Raw genomic sequence first — 18,932 nt, forward strand, 5'->3', positions numbered from 1 at the left:
CATCCGAGATGCATCCATTTCACTGGAGCTTGTTGTACAGAAAAGCCAGAGTCAAGTTGCTCTTAGGATTTCCCTGCTTTGTTATGTTTTATTCTAGCCATTTCCCTTTAAGCATCACAAATCTGTTCTAAATATCCAAAAGGGGGGGAAATGAAATCCACAAAACACTATGAAAAAAATCACTTCCCTTAACCTGTACACCAATTGTTTTAAGCTACAGAAATAAATACCCATTTGTGCATTATGTGCTGTGAAGCAAGAATATAAAACGTTGAGTGAAACTCAGCACATCACCCACATAAAGATGGCTTTTCCTGACTTTGCTTTAAAATTATTCCATGTGGGAAATGGTAAACCAGGGAGCAAAAGCAATAATCCAACTGAAATATTGTTAATGGAATGATTGTTTTATGCACTATTATATATAACTTTCTTAAATGTGGTGTTTAGGCTACTGATGTCATCTAACATGTAAAACTATTCTGTATTGTGCCAAGCAACAATTTTTTCTGAAGATCAGCTCTGAACACTGAGTAATAAGAGCCAGAAAACAAAGCCTCCATATCTGAATGGGGAACTTTTCAACAGGAGAGCCATGCTGACTCCTTCCCCCTTCTTTATTTCTCTTTGAATCTAGTGGCATCTTTAAGACCAACAAAATTCAAGGTATAAGCTTTTGTGTGCAGATATCTGAAGAACTGTGCTTGCACACGAAAGCTCATATCTTGAATAAACCTTTGTTGGTCTTAAAGGTGTCACTCAACTCAAACTTTGTTTTACTGCTTCAGACCAACACGGCTACCCACCTGAATCTATTTCTCTTCTTACACTAAATGTGGCTGGAGTGTGTGGGGGGGAGAGGGTTAATAATTAATTGTCAAAGCGACAAAGTGTTGTTCAACTTTTTCCTCTCTGCTGTTTTCCTCTAAATTTCCCCTTCCCCTCTATCCCTAATAGAAAGGGAATCAGAAGGCAATTCTCCCTCTCTCAGTGTCCCACAGAGGAAATGGCAGTGGAGGATAGAGGAGTGTTTCAGTTGAGAAAACAGCACAAGGAGAAAGGCTGGGGAGGTACAATGACCAAGGTCTTTCCCAATCAAATTGGTAATTCCCTCCCCTTGTGGCTGCATTTTTTCTTTTTTTGTAAAGCAGAGAAATCAAACACAAATCTTCTAGCACATAGCTTGGTCCCGAAAGTCATTGCCAGCAATAAGTTCATCCAAACAGCCTTGTCATATACTTCCGTCTCTTATCAACAGAAAACAGCTCACAGAGCTGGTCAGAAGGGTCTTGAGCTGCCATCTCTGGGTTGAGAAACACCAGGAGATGCTGGGGGTGGAGCCTGAGGAAGGCGGGATTTGGGGAGGGGAGGAACTTCAATGGGATATAATCCCACATGGTCCACCTTCACAAGGGACCATTTTCTCCAGGAGAACTGATCTCTGTTGTCTGGAGATCAGTTGTAATCCCAGGAGATCCCCATCCACCACCTGGAAGCTGGCAGTCCTAGCAGGGTCTGAATTCTGGAGCAAAAGCAAAACTGATTCTCAGCCTGCAAACAGCTGTGCTAATGCTTGCCTTTGCAAGTACACGGAACAGAGGCAAAGACAAGGGGCCCATTCCATCCTCTTTATGTGGCACTCATTTGGGGGTTTGGAACCTATGGAGCTACAGGTGCTGAAGTAACCACTTCAGTGCCATGCCTAAGAAGAAGGGTGTAATTCTACTTAGGAAGAAACTGTTTGTTTTCCAGACGTAACAATAAGGGACAGGGATGTAAGTGAATTGGCTGCCAAACTCCATAGAGTAAGATGGCCCTTCCCTGTCAGCCAAAGCTCAGAGCTAAGAATCAGAGTTATAAGACAGGATGCACCACTGCAGCAAAAACTGATTTTTTAGGACTGGGCTGACTGACTTGCCAAATAAGATTACAGAACTTGCAATGGCATGGGAAGCCACTTGTCTATGACGCATGGATATGCATCTATTTCTAAGTTCAAACTTCCCTATATTTCCCTGCAAGAAAGCGTGTTCGCCTCATCATCCAGCCAGATTCTGCATACAATTCCATATGAATATTTAATTTCAGCATCCAAATGGTGTAATCTTAGAACCTGTCACCGGCACCGGAAGCCACTTGTCTATGACTTATGGATATGCATCTACTTCTAAGTTCAAACTTCCCTACATTTCCCTGTAGGAAAGCTTGTTCGCCTCATCATCCAGCCAGATTCTGCATACAATTCCATATGAATATTTAATTTCAGCATCCAAATGGGGTACCTTAGAACCTGTCACTGTGCAAATGGCTGTCAAAAGCAGCCTAGTGCGTAGCCATGTGCATTTGTGTGAGAGAGATTAGATGTACATATATAAAGTTTGGTGGGGAGGGGGTTCTTAGACGTAAACAAACAAATCAAGAGCTGCATCTAGCCTGAGCCCTACTCCAACAACTGCATTTTCTTAGACCACAACCAAGTAGAACGAGTGACTTTCCACCCTCATGGGTTGACGCATTCACCTCAATTTAATTTTTATCCTAACCTTTTCTCAAGGAGCTCAGGATAATATTGCTCTCCCTTCCACAATCCATCCTCACTACTACTCTGTGAGATAACCTAAGCTAGAAGACAATGACTTGCCCAAGACTACTTAGTGAACATCAAGACTGAGTAGGGATTTGAACCTGGAACCTCCTATTTCCTAGTCCAGCACTCTAACCATTATGCAACTGTGGCTCTCAACATTTTCCAAGCTGTTAACAAGAGGATGTATGTGAATGATGAAACTATATGTTTCTGAGGAGGAAAAGATAGAATGACCTTATTCAGGGAATGCAACTTAGCATCACCAAGACAAAATAATTCTTCCAAAGGAGTCTCCCAACTCAGAAAGTGGAGTTCATTACAATTTTGAGCAATCTGACCTTAAATGGCCACATATCAGCAACCTTTCCTTCTTCTAGTGGAAAACACCTTAGGGCTGGGGATAGGGTTCCCAGCCTCCAGGTCCCAGTGAGGGTTCCCCCGCTTTTGGGGGCTCTGATCCGCTGGCCAGCTGGCCAGTGGGGGAAACCCAACCCCCAAACAGAAACATCGCCGTGTGATGTCCCCAGAACAATGGCATCACCCAGAAGTGACACCATCTCGTTGCCGATGTTGGAGGGGTGATGGTCTAGTTTTTGGGCAAACACTATGATTTTGAAGGCAAAAAACTATAGTTTTGTCCAAACATAGTTTTGTCCCCCCGACATTGGTGATGCAATGATGTAACTTCTGGGTGATGTCACCACGCCTCGCATCTAACATTTTTGACAAATAATACTCCTTAGGAGGCAAGCTGTGATGTTCTCTACCAGCTGCAGTCTCTGAACAGTGGTGTTATTTTATAGCATATCCACAAGCCTTGTACTGAACAAAGGCCATCACCTACTTCCAGGGTTTACTAGTTAAGAGGGAAGCCCAGAAAACAGGGTTTATATATCCAGTTTCTCACAATTAAGACTCACTACTATAGTCTTCCTGGAATTCATAGAGTTTGAAATTCTTGCTTTCCTCGTGTGAAATAATTTCTATTCACTCCCCCAGCCCAAGGAAAACAGTAATTTAGTGATGTGATAGTTCAGTGTGAGTTCTTCCACTAACAAATAATTATGGCAAGTATAAACTGATGGTGGAACATGATTTGAACTTTTCCCATGTAAAAGATAACAGCAAATGAAAAATGTAAAATTTAGCCTATCCGGGCACAACCTAGTCAATTTTCAATTAAAAATTCCAATTACTAGATATTTAATATGCTATGAATGACAGCTTTCTCCAATAATGACAACTTTCTCCAATAATGCAGTGCATACAAAATACTGTTATGGCATTCAGACGCAAATCCTCTACACAGTCCTCCAAAAATGAATTCCAGTAAAGCAGCTGCAAGTGTCTGATGCAGCAAATAAAGAAATAAATCCTGTTTTCAAAGACTGATGCTGAAATCCTATGGGCATTTTACTGGGAGTAAGCTCACTGAGTGACATGGGACTAACTTCTGAGTAGACCACCTGTTTAGGATTGCTTCCTAAACAGCTTATCCTGGCACAAACTGTGCCAGCATCATATCGCAGTAAATGTGCTAGTCTTTATGGTGCCATAGGATGATATTTTTAACAAAGTTTGCTTCTTTTGTTTTGTGCTCTACTCTCCTGAATAAAATGTATATGGTGTATGATTGCATCACTTCAGCTGCAAGACGAGACATATACTGGAACTACAATGTTTGGAAAAGAGGTTCACATAAACTAAAACCAGGCCTTCAAATGTCCCATTCACATTCTACTTTTACTATATTTTTCCCATAGCAAGAGTAAAGATAAACATAACTTTGCTGCAGAACACAATCAGGCAAACATTCCATCAAACGAAGGATGAAACAGGATCTATAGAACACAAGCTCCATCTGCAAGACGAGACATACACTGGAACTACAATGTTTGGAAAAGAGGTTCACATAAACTAAAACCAGGCCTTCAAATGTCCCATTCACATTCTACTTTTACTATATTTTTCCCATAGCAAGAGTAAAGATAAACATAACTTTGCTGCAGAACACAATCAGGCAAACATTCCATCAAACGAAGGATGAAACAGGATCTATAGAACACAAGCTCCATTGTTTGCTCGGATTATCTTTTAATCCATGTCGCAGATTCAGAGCAATAGCTAGACAAAGATTTCAAGCTAGTCATGGGAAAGGCAAGATCATTTTTCCACTTGGATATCAAAAACATTTACCTACAATTAACAAAATCCTGAGCTGCACCTAACATACTTTAGTATCACCATCATCAACACCATTTATCTCTTGGCTGAAGTGCTATATTCCCTTGAATACTCTGTGTGTGTGTGGGGGGGGAATGGGATGAAACCCTTAAGAGCAAGTGTCCAGGGATACACGAGTGACCTTCAAAAGGCAAGGATATATAGAGCTGTACATGATAGGCACATGGTTCAAGCCACTGACATTAAAGGAAAAGTTGGAAAACTGGACATTTTATGACGCCCCCCTCCCCTATACTTTGAATTCAAGGCATGGATTCTACTTCACCATAAATGGGCAGCACATCACATGTAATGGAAAGTTGCAAGGCTCCCTTCACATCTGTGAACCAGTCTTAAATGGGAATGGAAGGGTTTGGAATAGAAGCCAAAGCTGTATCCATGCTTACCAAGCATAAGTACAAACAATGAGAGGTTTACTGCCCCCTTTATCCCATGCATTGCACTTCATTACTCTATTTGCACTTGACAAATTAGGAATCCTTACCTGATGACAATGAATATGACACCATGCCATTGTTTCCAGAATCAAGATCCTTGGCATGTAGAGTGGCAACTAGTGTTCCTGCTGGTTGCCCTTCCAGTACCTAATGGCAAACAGTTTGTTTACAACTGAGCTTTCCAAATGGCAAAGCCTTCAAAATTAAATTCATAATAGAAAGGAAGCAGCTGAAACCTAAATGCTATTTGGGGTGAAGTGGTCTGCTAAAGGACCTCAACCACAGATACATAGCAGCTTTCTTTCTACAGCTTCTCTGTGCCATAGCCTCTTCTGGCCACTTCTCAAACCTGGTCTTCTATAGCGATAGATCAAAATGTGTAACCATGATAGCCTGTCTGTAGCTGCAGAAAGCATACTGAAGAAGTGAGCTGTGACTCATGACAGCTCATCCCCTGCCACAAATTTTGTTAGTCTTTAAGGTGCTACTAAACTCTTTCTCTTTTCTACTAGCCTTTCACGCAACATTGGATTTATACCCCACCCTTCACTACCCAGAGGAGTCTCAGAGTGGCTTACAATCTCCTTTTCCTTCCCCTCCCCACAACAGAAACCCTGTGAGGTAGGTGGGGCTGAGAGAGCTCTTTCAAGAACTGCTCATGAGATAACAGCTCTGAGAGAACTGTGACTGACCCAAGGTCACCCAGCTGGCTGCATGTGGAGGAATGGGGAATCAAACCTGGTTCTCCCAGATTAGAGTCCATGCTTCCAACCACTACACCAAACCGGCTAAGTTTGTACAAAATAGGATCTCCGAAAAAGATTCATTTTAATAGACTACAATCAATGTACAACTTAAAGATAATGTTCTTTCTTAAAGCAGGGGTCCCCAAACTTTTGGTCCCTGTGGGCACCTTTGGAATTCTGAAACTGGGTGGTGGGCACAAACATAAAATGGCTGCCACAGGAGGTAGAGCCAGCCACAAAATGGCTGCTGTAAGAGGCAGAGCCACACACACAGAGGAAGCCGAAGTACAGGGGGAAAGAATGGTAATTTTTAAAATACACTGGGAAAGAGGAGCAAAAGAGAATAAAACCGACATGTGGTGGCAGCAGGGGCTGAAACCATTCATCTGCCCAGCCAGTCAGATCTCCAGTGGCCAATCAGAAGCCCTGCTGGGCAAGAGCCCTAAGTGGCCCCACCCACTTTCTAAAAACACTTAAAAATGTACAGATTCTCTTTTCACATTGCCATTCTAAACTGTATGTTATTCGTTGTTGGCCTGATTTCGACTAAAGCGATACAGGGATGGGGGTTTCATATGGCGAATTTCCTTCTGTTAATGAGCTGTCTCTGAAGTGCTATGGTCATTCCAAACAGTGACACGTTTTCCCCTGCCCTTTTTTACAGTGCAATCTTCCTCTGACTTTTTTTTTTACGTTCGCAAGTGAATGCTATAGCGCTAAACCACTATAGCAGTGAGTGGTTTAATGCTATAGCGCTCACCTTAGAACGATAAAAAAATGTAAGAAGCCACACTGGCCCATGGTGAAATCCAAAAACAGAAGCTACACAATACTTTTTATTAAAGCCAATGAACATAAAACAACACACTGGGCCAGCTTTATTCATAAGGCTGGATATTAAAAAGCAAAAAGAGGGAGGGGGGAATATTTGTTTGGTAACATGGCTATGATTGCCAATCACAGGACAACTAAAAGAGTACTGTTCTTACAGATTTATTCTCACTTAGCTGATCACATATTTCCTTAATTATCCCATTTGAGAGTTCAGTAGCACCTTAGAGACCAACAAGAGTTTCAGGGTATAAGCTTTCTAGAGTCAAAACTCTCATTGTTAGATTCTTGCTGGTCTAAAGGGTGCTACTGAGCTCAACTCTAACCATTTTACTGCAGATGAAACATGGCTACCCTGTGAAACTTCCTTAATTATATGTCAAATTCTAGCCAGATTTCACTCCCAGTTCAAACATGTCACCACAAGATGGTGCTCAAAACAAATTAATAGTTATTGGAGGATGATGTAGGAGGAGACAGGTCTTTGGCTGTAATGTGAACATAATAGCCACACTGTATGAATTGTACACCCCGCTGAAATATTCTCTCTGCCATGCTATTCCACATTAACAAAATTCACATATGGAACAGAGGTGCTGTTTAAAGCCAGAAACAGAAATGGTCTAAAGTAATAACTACAAACCTTGATGCTGAACTCTGTTCCAGCAGAAAACTGAGGGAAGCAGGGATGGTTATCATTCAGGTCAGTAACTGAAATATAGGCCGTTACTGTGGCATTAAGTGGAGGAGCACCGTGGTCGGTCACGAGTACAACCAGTTGGTGGTGGGTTTGTTGCTCGTAGTCTAATGCAACCCAGTTTATAATTTCACCTGCAGAACAAGCAAGAGGAAGTAGCACTATGGGCTGTATACAACACACTTTTATCAGCTGCACAGATCACACTCCATTAGCTACTTCTGTCATTTGCTATGTGTACCGCATAGATACTTGCAAGAACTCAGCACTGACTTTGCATCTCCAAGGTCATAATAATCTCGCTGTACTCCAAGCAACTTTATTTCACATACCAAAAAACCTACCCTAACTTTAAAGGCAGATGGCCATTCTAAAGAAGCCCAAATGCTCTCTTTTTACTGCCAATGGAAGAAAAGAGTGAACATTATTTTACCTTTTGGCAACTGATTGACTTATCACAAACTAGGGACCTCTCAGATCAGAGCCTCTTTGGAGACTTGCAAGCATTTCCCCCCCATTTCTATAAGACAAAGGATATTCCATAGAGTTGCAATCACTTGCTTGAGCATCTGGACTTCATCCCAATTTTGTGGGTATCTCTTTTCTAAAAAAACCCCTATTGCAATGGAACTGTAGTAAATTGCTTTGATCTCTTCATTATCTCCCCAGACCCATCTTTAGTGGCCATTTTTCCTTACTCATTCTCCAGATGGTGAATACTACAGCTTTTGTGCAGGATATAGTCTCAGGTTCCACATCTGTAAAATGCAATGGCTCTCTTGGCCAGCTGTCTTCATCACTTGTGCTTGATTTCCATTCCACATTCCTTTTTGCTTGAATTTCAAGCATTTTATTTTACCTTGTTAAAATAGCTGGCTTTGTTTATCTTGGATCAGGCATTTGATTTCACAGTGTTCACCTCCTCAAATGGATGTTCTATTTACAATTGTAGTACAAAATTGTTATGCATAGGAACCCACATAGAATTTTTGGGAGTACCAGGAGACTTTCACTGTTTCCCTCCTCCTGTGGAAGATCTATGATTCCCCCCTCCCAGCAATTCCTGGAGGGTCCAGTCATCCAGAAGCAGCATTTCAGTTTGGGGGTATTTTGAGCTGCAGAATTGGTGAAAATTACCCCCTTGCACTTGTGGAAATTCTAGGCAGGATCCAAATCTCACAGTGCAACCCTAACCAGAATTATATTCTCTTAAAGCCATGATAAGAGTTATAGGATTGCACTGATATTCGCAGTGATGTCCTCCACTAATATCTAAGGCCACAGAGGCAAGAGTCTTAGCCGTGTCTATGGCACAGTTGAAGGGAGCAAACATTACATAAAAATATAGCCAGGCTAAATTTTACAGCAAGAACTAATGATAGACAACGCCAGAGCAAAAACTGAAGGCTACCAGTCAACAGTAGAAGAACATGACAACAGACTGGAAAAAGAGGCGAAAGGACCAAGAAGAATCATAACCAGGTACCTGAAAGTATAAGGAACGGAGATTGCAAAGTAATCTAAAGAAGTTCAGTGAATGGATTCAAAGAGGTGTGGTTGACATGGAAGGTATTAACTGATAATACAATCAAAGGGTCTGATTAGCATCAGTCCTAAATTGCTCAGATGGGTTTTATACATGTAATAACTTATGTAAGAAAAGACAGGGCTACTTTTTGTCACCTGACTTTGCACTTTTGCAGGAGTTTTGAGGGTTTCCACTGGTACTAATTTTAAATGTCTTTGCTGGTTGTTTGTAACTACATATCTTATTATACAGAGTTAAGACCAGCAGTATCAAAAACAATCCCTTTAGACTGCATTTTGTTTGAAATTAATTCCCATTTAATTGTAGCTATAGGTTATGTGATCTACTGTGGATCTACTGGAGACCGCCTGGGAATACCGGGTGCTGTAGGATTATTTATAAATCTTTTATATATCTTGTCAATTCACTGTATGAGGATGTGATAGATGGGCAAAGGTCCTGCACCTTTCTCTCAATCACCAATCCCCTTTATTTCTGTCTGCTAACAGCCAATCATGACCCATGGAAGGGTAAAGGAGCCTTCCATGTGGAAGTGGAGAGGAAAATCTGTCAAACTGTCAGCTCTCATCAGATGCAATCTATGCCTTCAGAGTGAAGACTGGAGGGACTCTCAGAGCCTGGCTTTGAGTATAAGCAGGCTAAGACATTTTAAAGAGGGGACTATGTTGTCTCAGAGCCTAGTTTCTGACAAAAGCTAGCTAAAGAACTGGAATTTCCAGAAGAAGTTCACATTTATACTGTGCAATTCCTAAGGCTGGGGAAAGAATAAAACCTTTACTGAACATCCTTATTCCATCCAAGACAGTTAACAAAGGTTGCTATTTCCTGTTTACCTCAATCCTCACCTGCAATAGCTGCATTTAAGATTCAGTCTGTCAGGTGGAGACCACTCTAGTCAAACTTCACATCACACTGCCTCTATTTTAATGGCATTTAAAACCTCAACCTTAGCAGAGGAGAATCACACAATTAACTAAATAAGACAGTTAAAGCCACTAATAAAGAAAATTCACTCAGACTGTTTCTTTTTTTGTGTGCATCTGTTTACCTCACTGCTTTCAGTTCTAAATTTGGAACCGCAACACATTTATTCACAAGAAATACATTTCAATCACTTCCTTTTAGGAAGAGATTGTACATTTCATAAACAACACGGGGAAGATTGTAAAATATATTACCTGTGTTGGAATTGATTTTGAAATATTTGCCATCAGATAAGAGGAAATAGGAGAGCTGCCCATTTCTCCCAGAGTCCTTGTCCACTGCTGTGAGTGTGCCAACCACACCGTGGGGCAATGAACTTTCTTCAATTTCCAAAAAATAGACATCACGCATGAACACAGGAGAATTGTCATTTTCGTCAAGGACGTTAACAATTACTGATGTACTTGCATTTCGCCCTGACTTATCCATTGGGCTAGTAACACAGGCTCTAAAACTGTGTGACTGAGTTAGCTCATAGTCTAAGGGATTTCGTAGGTAAATGCTGCCTGTTTTGGGGTCAATTCTAAATGAAGCAGAATCTTTGTTATGCTCTAAGGAATACACAAATAGCCCAGGGGTATATTGTGGATCTAACGTCCGGGCTTGTACTTGAAGAATTATGGCACCTATGGAACATGTCTCTCTGACATCCACGTGATAGACCAAATTTTCAAAACTCAAGATGGGGTGTGCCTTCTGTTCATCGACAATCACAGTCAGGACCATCAAAGAACTCAGCGGAGGACTTCCATGATCTTCAGCTGCAATGCGTATTGTGTACTCTTTCTGCTTACTGGTATCCAGAGTCTTGGCAAGATACAGCACTCCAAGAACTGGATCAATGGTAAAAATACCTGATTGATTGCTCACAATAGTGTATCGGATCACTCCGTTTAGCCCACTGTCTTTGTCTTCTGCATGAGCAATGTACAGAGCTGTGCCAGATACTGTGCTATGTGATATACGTATATTATCAGATTCTGTAACAAACACCGGAGGGTTGTCATTGACATCTATCACAGTTATGTTGACCTGAACATTGCTGTAGACAGGGAAGCTCCCCAACTGTGATTGCACTGTAAGAACTGTGTGGCAATGGGTTTCATGGTCAAGCAATTTTTTGGTGCGGATAATGCCATATTGAGAGTCAATGGAGAATCTCCCGTAGGGATCGCCAGAGGAAATTCTGTATGAAATTGTTTCCAAGAAATCTGTAAGAGGGACAAAGCACAGCCAAAGTCATGCATCTGGCTGTTTAGGAGCTCCACTTAACAGAATACACTCTTGAATGTCTGCAAAATATATGACATGACATTACTAAGTGAATTGAACAATTCAAACCCCCCTTACAGATGTTTGCTTCCTAAGCCCTTGTTTTCCTTGCTGGTATCTCTGGAGTGTAGCAGACAAATGGATACTCTACAGACTCTATTTAAATGCTAACCCATTTATGAGATCTGGACTTTTACCCTATAGCTGTGAATTTAACTTTATGAAGAAATCAATATCATTTCTCATACAGAAAATACTGGAACTTTTTGTCAACTAGATCATGTTTAACTGAAGAACGCCACACTAAGGAAACACAAATACTCCATGCATACAATTTTAATTCCTCAGTGTAGCTGTTGTGAGAACCAAATGATCAAAGCTTGAACTCACAGTACAAACTAAGGGATTATAACATATCTAGAGTGCGGTGAAGGTAGGTAGAGCCTCTCAAGGATAAGGAAAGGAATGTTTTATAAGAAACCATGGAATGTTAATAATGAAATTCACCTGGACTACTGTTAGTCCACATTCGGCAATCTTAGTAAAATTTTACGTGGTTCATATACTTGCCTCTACAGTGGTGAAAGACAGAAATAATTTTGTAACCATAGTCATTTATTAATTAAAATATTTCTATCCCACACAGTTCCTCCACAGAGACCCAAGTTGGCTCACAAAATACATCCTCTATTCTCTTGCTGAAAACCCCACTATGATTTTATCATTTTAAATGCTTCAGCAGACCCCAAAAAAAGTCCCACCACATCTTAAGAAAATATATATATATATACAGTCTGCTTATTAGCATACCTATTTCCCCACCAATATTTTAAATGAAAGAATCATTGGAAATGTTGTTTTTGCAAAGGTTTCATAAACACCACCACTTGAAAACAAATTGTCTCCAGGGGCTGCTTTATAATTTATAAACAGTATTCTACTTATAAACATTATAAATATAACACCTGCTGCTGATCCTAGGGAGGCTGAAGAATCCCTGAACCAGTGCCTGAGGCAATTTGGGAGTGGATGCAGGCTAATAAACTGAAGGTTGATCCTTATAAGACAAACGTGCTACTGGAGGGCAGAAGGTCTGACCCAGGATCTAAGGTATCACCCATTCTGGATGGGGTTGCACTCCCCTTGATGGAACAGGTTCATAGTTTGGGGGTGCTCCTGGACCCAGGCTTACTAGTGGATAAGCAGGGGGTAGCTGTGGCCAGGAGTGGCTTTCACCAGCTTCGACTGGTTAGGCAGCTGCAGCCTTCCCTGGGCAGAAAAGATCTAGCCACTGTGGAGCATACCCTGGCTACATCTTAGATTAGATTACTGAAATATGCTCTATGTGGGGCTGCCCTTGAGAAGTGTTTGGTTGGTACAAAACACTGCAGACACAATGTTGACTGGAGTGTGTCATAGGAACCATATCACTCCAGTCCTGGCCCATTTTCACTGGCTCTCAATTTGCTTCCAGGCACAATTCAAGGTGCTGGTGTTGACCTTCAAAGCCCTATATGGTTTGGGACCAACATACCCGAAGGATCATGTACCCCCAACCATGATGATTACCTTTGGAGGCCTGTTTTTGGTGCACCCGCTTTCTAAAATTAGACAGGTGGAAACCCAGGAGAGTGCCTTCTCAGTCATAGCACCAAAACTTTGGAACGCTTTCCCCAGGAAGACACATCTGTCCCCTTTTGCTGGCTTTTTCCACCCGCTGATGAAGATTTTTTTAATTTCATTTGGCATTTCCTCCATGATTCCTCCTTCCTTCCCAATGTTTTAATTGTTCATTTTTGTGTCTTTGTATGAATTTTGAATCTGTTGATGTATGTTAATTGGGGGAGCTGATTTTAACAGTTTTAAAATGTGATTTGTTAGCTGCAATGGCGGCCCTTGTGAGGGCAGAAAGGTAGCATATATATTGTGTAAATAAGCAAATTATTCTTCCTGCATGGCCACGACTACTATACCTCCACTTATGAATACATTCATAGGAAATGATCCACTTGCACTGTGGGCACAGAGCCTATTCTGACAGGGCTCAAAAGTGCCACTCTTCTGACCATTGTCTGCCTACAAGTGTACACAGCTACATGACCAACCATTGTAAAGAGGCACTGAAGGTATATGTGAATCTCATATGTTCCTCCCCTCCAGATCTCCCCCCACTTCAAAACAGTCCAACGGAGAAATGCACACAGATGTCTTACTCCTCCTAAGATCCTACTGCACAACCTGTAGGGTTGCCATTCCCCAGTTGGGGGCAGGGGACTGCCTGGTTTTGCAAGCTCTTGCCAGCTGGCTAGTGGGAAGAAATCCCCCCCCAAAAAAATAGCAACGTCAAGCAACGTGCCTACGTCACCCAGAAGTGACGTGGGCATGCAGGTGGAGACCCTCTGGTGTTTGAGCAAAACTCTATGGTTTGAAGGCAATGTTACCATAGAGTCTTGCCTAAAAACCAGAGTGTCACCCCCGACAGCATTTCTGGCTCCCAGAATGTCCCCACACTCCCCCACCACCAGCATCTCTCAAAGACTTGGCAATCCTACCAGCCTGTGCTCGTGCCCATCTACATGCATGGGCAAAAGTAGGGTTTCCAAATACAAAAAACTTACCGGCGGGGGAGCTTCCAGTTGCTCCGGGAGCCAGTCAAGGATGTGTGGGCGCGCGCGGTTTGCGCGCGCGCTTCCGGAGCGTCACCCGGAAGTGACGTCACTCTTTGTTTTCCCCTCAAATGGCGTCGCCCCGCCCCCAGCGTGTGACGTCACTTCCGGGTGACGCACACACGGGGGTGGGGGTTCCCTCGGGCCCCGATTCCGTGGGAGCGGGAATCGGGGCTCGAAACCGGGGGGAATTCCGCCCCCCGGGGGAATTTGGGAACCCTAGGCAAAAGACATGAATTGGAATCCCCTCACAGTGTACGTGGATTGTGCCCAGTACTTCCTATAAGCTTCTATAGCTGTAACTAGAAAAAAAAGAAATCTGTTTGTTTATGTGATTTTAATGCCAAGAAACTATAAGGAAACAATACATTAAAAAAAACCTTGAGAAAATGCTCTCACTTACTTCAATTATTAGTTACTGAATTGGCTTAAGGCTTAGTATTATTGTTTTTTTATTTCTGCTTGTTTGGAAAGAAAGAGGATAAAATAACGATAACAGTATCAGCTGCATATGTTTGCAACCCATAGCAATCTGGGGTTCTGGAATCTGTCTGAATGCATTCCAAGGACACTTACTCAAAGGCTCCCTTGCTTTGACTGTTCCTACAGCACTGCCTTCAGGGAGATCTTCAGGGACAGAAAATGTATAGCGTGATCGCTCAAATACGGCAGGAGCCATGTCAGTTTGGAGGATCCTCACAGTCACAACTGCGTTAACAACTGAACAAAGACCACCTCCATCTCGAGCAGAGACAGTCAGCAGCACACTGCTATGTTCCACATTACTGAGAGCTGATATCAGATAAACAATTCCTGCAAAAAAGGAAAATGTAATTAGAGAGGACACTGATACTTCTACCTCAATCAGACAAGTTTTAAGTTCACGTGCAACCTTTAAATATCTTAATGATAGCTTCAGAACCTGTATACTTTGTTCGGGGGTTTTTTGTAATGAGTTGTAAAAGCTCTTCAGACAAAGAAAGATGAAAAGTCACAGGCATTTGTAAAATGCTACTGTAGGCCAACATATACAACGTTAAAATAATCAAATCCTGGTTGTGTCTTCAACAGATGTTTTCTTCAGTTCAGTATTGATCATGATCTACATGGAACCTGACAGAATGAGAAATCCAAGAGAAAAGTGCTGTTCTTAACTCCTGAATTTTTTTTTGTTGGGGCTAAGACCTGGAGTTCACAAAACTATGTGACTAGCTTTTTGCCCTCAGTTTCTTAATTGTCCTGGGGCACCCTGTTTTGAAGCAGTTATTACTAAAATGGTACAGAAGTTTTGGATCCATAAATAAGAAACTGGGAAGTAGCTTCAGTCTTATACTCAAGGTCCTCCATGTAGTCCAACCCTAAGCATTCTAACTCAATGGAGTTTACTAAGTATACACATTTGAACTCTGAATGTTCTTTTCATCTGTCCCACTGTAGTACTTAAACCATCCCTCTAAGGTATGCCAGCATTATCATCTCAGTGCTGGACTGAAGCTGAGAGAGAAAAGTCTGGCTAAGGTCAACTAAATTTGCTTCTGCATAGAGCCACCCCACCCCCCACCCCCAATTGAAGTAGATTTAAATTGGACTATTGAATGACATCATTGTGTTTCCACCAACCTTCTGGGTTTTCCCTGGTTTCACTGTGATATTTTCCAAACTTGCTTTGGTACTTACTAGGAAAAGTGTGAATAGGAATGTGTGGATTTCTAGAAACTTTTTAAATTATTATTGTGAATTGTCACAGTCATATATTTGACTCGTAGATGGTGTTCTACAATTTGAGATCTAGCCAAGTTCTTCAGAACTACAGATGTATCTTTGCAGGATTCTTGCTGTTCCAAGCAACACTATGTTCTGGAGCTGAGCTGGTGTTATTTGCTCAATGCCAAGAATGTCCAGGTGTTTCTTGAGATTTCTAGGCACTGCTCCAAGAGTTCCAATTACAGCTGGCATAATGGTAATCTTCTTCTCTCAGAGATGCTCTAACTATTAGTTAGTCTTGGTATTTTGTGATATTCTCCTGTTCTTTCTTTTGTATTCTTCTGTTTCCTGGGATTGCAGTGTCAATGATCCAAACCCTATTTGTCACCTTTTCTTCAATTGTACTGTAGTTTGTTGCCCCCCTTATCGCATTACTTTCTTGTTCTTACTACCCTGTCTTCTATTTTTGTAATCCATTCTCTACATAGGTTACGGTATATCATATCTTATAATGGTTTTGGCTTGCATTGTTTTCTAATTTTGTAATTCAAGGTCTACTGCTTTGCTTAATTAATGTCTTATGCTACATGACTGCATTGTTTTTATACTTCACAATCCGCCTTGAGTCTCGGTGAGAAAGGAGGGCTAGAAAGTAAATAAAAGTCTTGTGAATTCATTGTAATTTGTTTTAACCAACTTTACATCAAACAAGAAGTTTAGCCGCAAAACACCCTCTTAATTGGCAGGGACCCCTGATTATCTCTGCCAGCCAACCATATCAAATGGATGTCTCTGCCTGCCTGCCCATACCTTCCACAACTGTTCAAACTCCATGCAGCCTTCCAAACACATAATAGAATCTGCTGTGCAAACGCAGCCTCTCTTTTGTTCGACCCAACAATGACCCTGTGAAATCGAGTTACTCTTATTTCCACTTGGTAGATGGGCTAATCAAACCGCAGGGTGGCTTCTCTTAAACCACGCAGCAACTCCGTGGCTGAGCAGGGATGTGAGTCCAGTTCCCCCACCATTCCCTCCACGGGATTAGAATGGCTCTCAGTCCACATATTTCCTCATCTGGAGTAATTAGTTCAGAAGCAATTTAGTTTTAGAGAACTAGCATATTATTTAGCTACAGTCAGTCAATTAGGAAAAAAGTTATCAAAATCAAAGAAAACATTTTTTGTAAACAATACAATTAACTACAAGCCAAAAATCAGGAGAATTCCATTTGTACAGCTCCCAAAAGCAATACATCTAAGATACGTTACAATTATTTTTAAGAGAGCACCCCGGCTGCTTTGGAGACTACAATGAGCATGAGTAAGACCATTCAATGTCCACCTTGCCTTCTTCAAAGCAGATTGGTATGTCCATAGATCTATCATGGAATGGTGCTCTTCCTTGCCACGAAGATTTTTTTCATTTAATTCAAATAAAATTAAGGTATCATTTTTTCTATTTTATTATTACCTTTATTAGATATTAGATTATGTACTTAATCTTTTTCTGTTATATATAGAGCCACATAAACAATTTAATAGTTCAGTGAAACCGATACAAGCATGGGCTGTCTGGTCTCACTTGTGTACAAAAATGTTTAGGCGTTTCTTCTGTCCAACTGCCAAGGCTAGCTTTTCAACAGACACTGCAAAGCAACAGAAGGCAAGAAAATTCCATAATGGTCCAAGAAGCACTAGCAGCAAAAGCGGAGTGTGCTCTGGAATCTGACTGCCTTTATTGTACACACATGATCACTCTCTCTTACATACTCTCTGGAGAGGAAAGTCAGCTTTGGAACAAAGGAGAATTAAAACATCTGATTTAACTATGCTAGAGCTGTTTCACCAGCTGAATGACTAATTTGGGATTTAACCAGAAGAGTGGAAAACAGATAAAACACCAAAAATCAAAGGTGCTCTTAGCAAAATTTCCTATGACAATGCCAAACCGTTGTAAAAACAAACTGCCTTTTGATCACTTTAGACTATATTTTAAAATATCTTTTTAAAGAACAGTGGGTCTTTGTTTTTCATTGTGAAAAAAATCACTATTGTAACTTTGGAGTAATGGACTGAAAATCTATTATTGTTGCCAGATACATTTTGAATAAACAGTTGTATTGCTCCCTCCCCCCATTCCTTAGTATGGTGATGATAATGGCATTTTATGATTAGATAGACCATAGAACAATATTCTAAGGACAACATATTTGGCTTTTCTTGGGGTAATATGACCAAATTCAGCTTGCTGGGCAGCACTTATGACCCCTCCCCTTCTCCTAGATGCAACATAAAGTGGCAAGTGGCAACTCCAGATAATTCCATTTGCAGTTTTAATTATTCTTAGATGAAATAAAATGACGTGAGAACAACCAACCAACTAGTAAGGACCTGGATTTAGTATGCAAAGTTTTCATTCTGTAAATCAGGGATGGGGGTGTGGGACAGCAATAGATTCAGTGTTTGGTAGACTTCCCAAAAGAGCATGTTTTCCTCTTGTCTACTACTGTGAGCTTTCATTGGAGTACACTTCCTACCTACCATGGCATATGCCTTTCCTTTCCTTGGACACAGCTGCACAGAACATGATCCCACCCTCTCAAAGATTGTTCTTTAGCCTAAACAGTGAAACTCAAGAAACAGTCTCTGAATACAGAGGGCATAATGGTGGGGCTTGTGCCAAATACCCCCTCTCATTGTTTTGAGATTAGATATACTATTTGGTTTAGCTAGGTATATATTTTTCAACCATTTCCTAGGCAAAATTGACTCAGGGAGAGGCTCACAGGAACAATAATCCAAAACGAATGAAAACCCAGAGATTCCATGGGGAGTAGAGTGCCTTACTGTGCCTCCCTCCCCATGAAGGTCCCACTCACAGCATTTAGAAGTAAGAGGGAGGGGCTCTCAGTTGGAGTTAGATCCAGGCTCAAGGAAAGGGTGTTAGCTTCCTCTTGCTCTTCGTCTGGCAGCTTCAGGCTTTTAGAGACCATCAGCATTTACATCATCACCCAATGAACAAAAACCAACACAAATCTTATAAATATATGATTATATATCAAAAGTAATCAGTTGGCATTGGATGGGTGCTGGGTCCACTCTTCTCTCCCACCCACCGCAGCCTAGGCCACTCTTCTCTGATTGGGCCAGCGTTTCAAGGTCATTTGCATATGGAAGCTGACTGGACTTCACTCCATTCCGCACCTCAAACTC

The 18,932-nt window shown here is 41.4% G+C and overlaps 1 protein-coding gene across 1 annotated transcript in view; it reads right to left on the bottom strand.

Moving 5' to 3' along the window:
* Positions 1-18,932, bottom strand: part of LOC107108575 (protocadherin-23-like) — a 66,314-nt gene that overhangs the window by 45,584 nt on the left and 1,798 nt on the right. The window contains exons 2-5 of the mRNA XM_015409031.1: positions 14,590-14,826; positions 10,270-11,286; positions 7,489-7,676; positions 5,316-5,415 (exon numbers count right to left, since the gene is read on the bottom strand). Coding sequence (XP_015264517.1) covers positions 5,316-5,415; positions 7,489-7,676; positions 10,270-11,286; positions 14,590-14,826 — 1,542 coding nt within the window. The remainder of the gene's footprint in view (positions 1-5,315; positions 5,416-7,488; positions 7,677-10,269; positions 11,287-14,589; positions 14,827-18,932) is intronic.

The sequence above is a fragment of the Gekko japonicus genome, unplaced genomic scaffold (assembly GCF_001447785.1).
Source record: "Gekko japonicus isolate JY-2015 unplaced genomic scaffold, Gekko_japonicus_V1.1 scaffold24, whole genome shotgun sequence".
Taxonomy (NCBI): Eukaryota; Metazoa; Chordata; class Lepidosauria; order Squamata; family Gekkonidae; genus Gekko; species Gekko japonicus.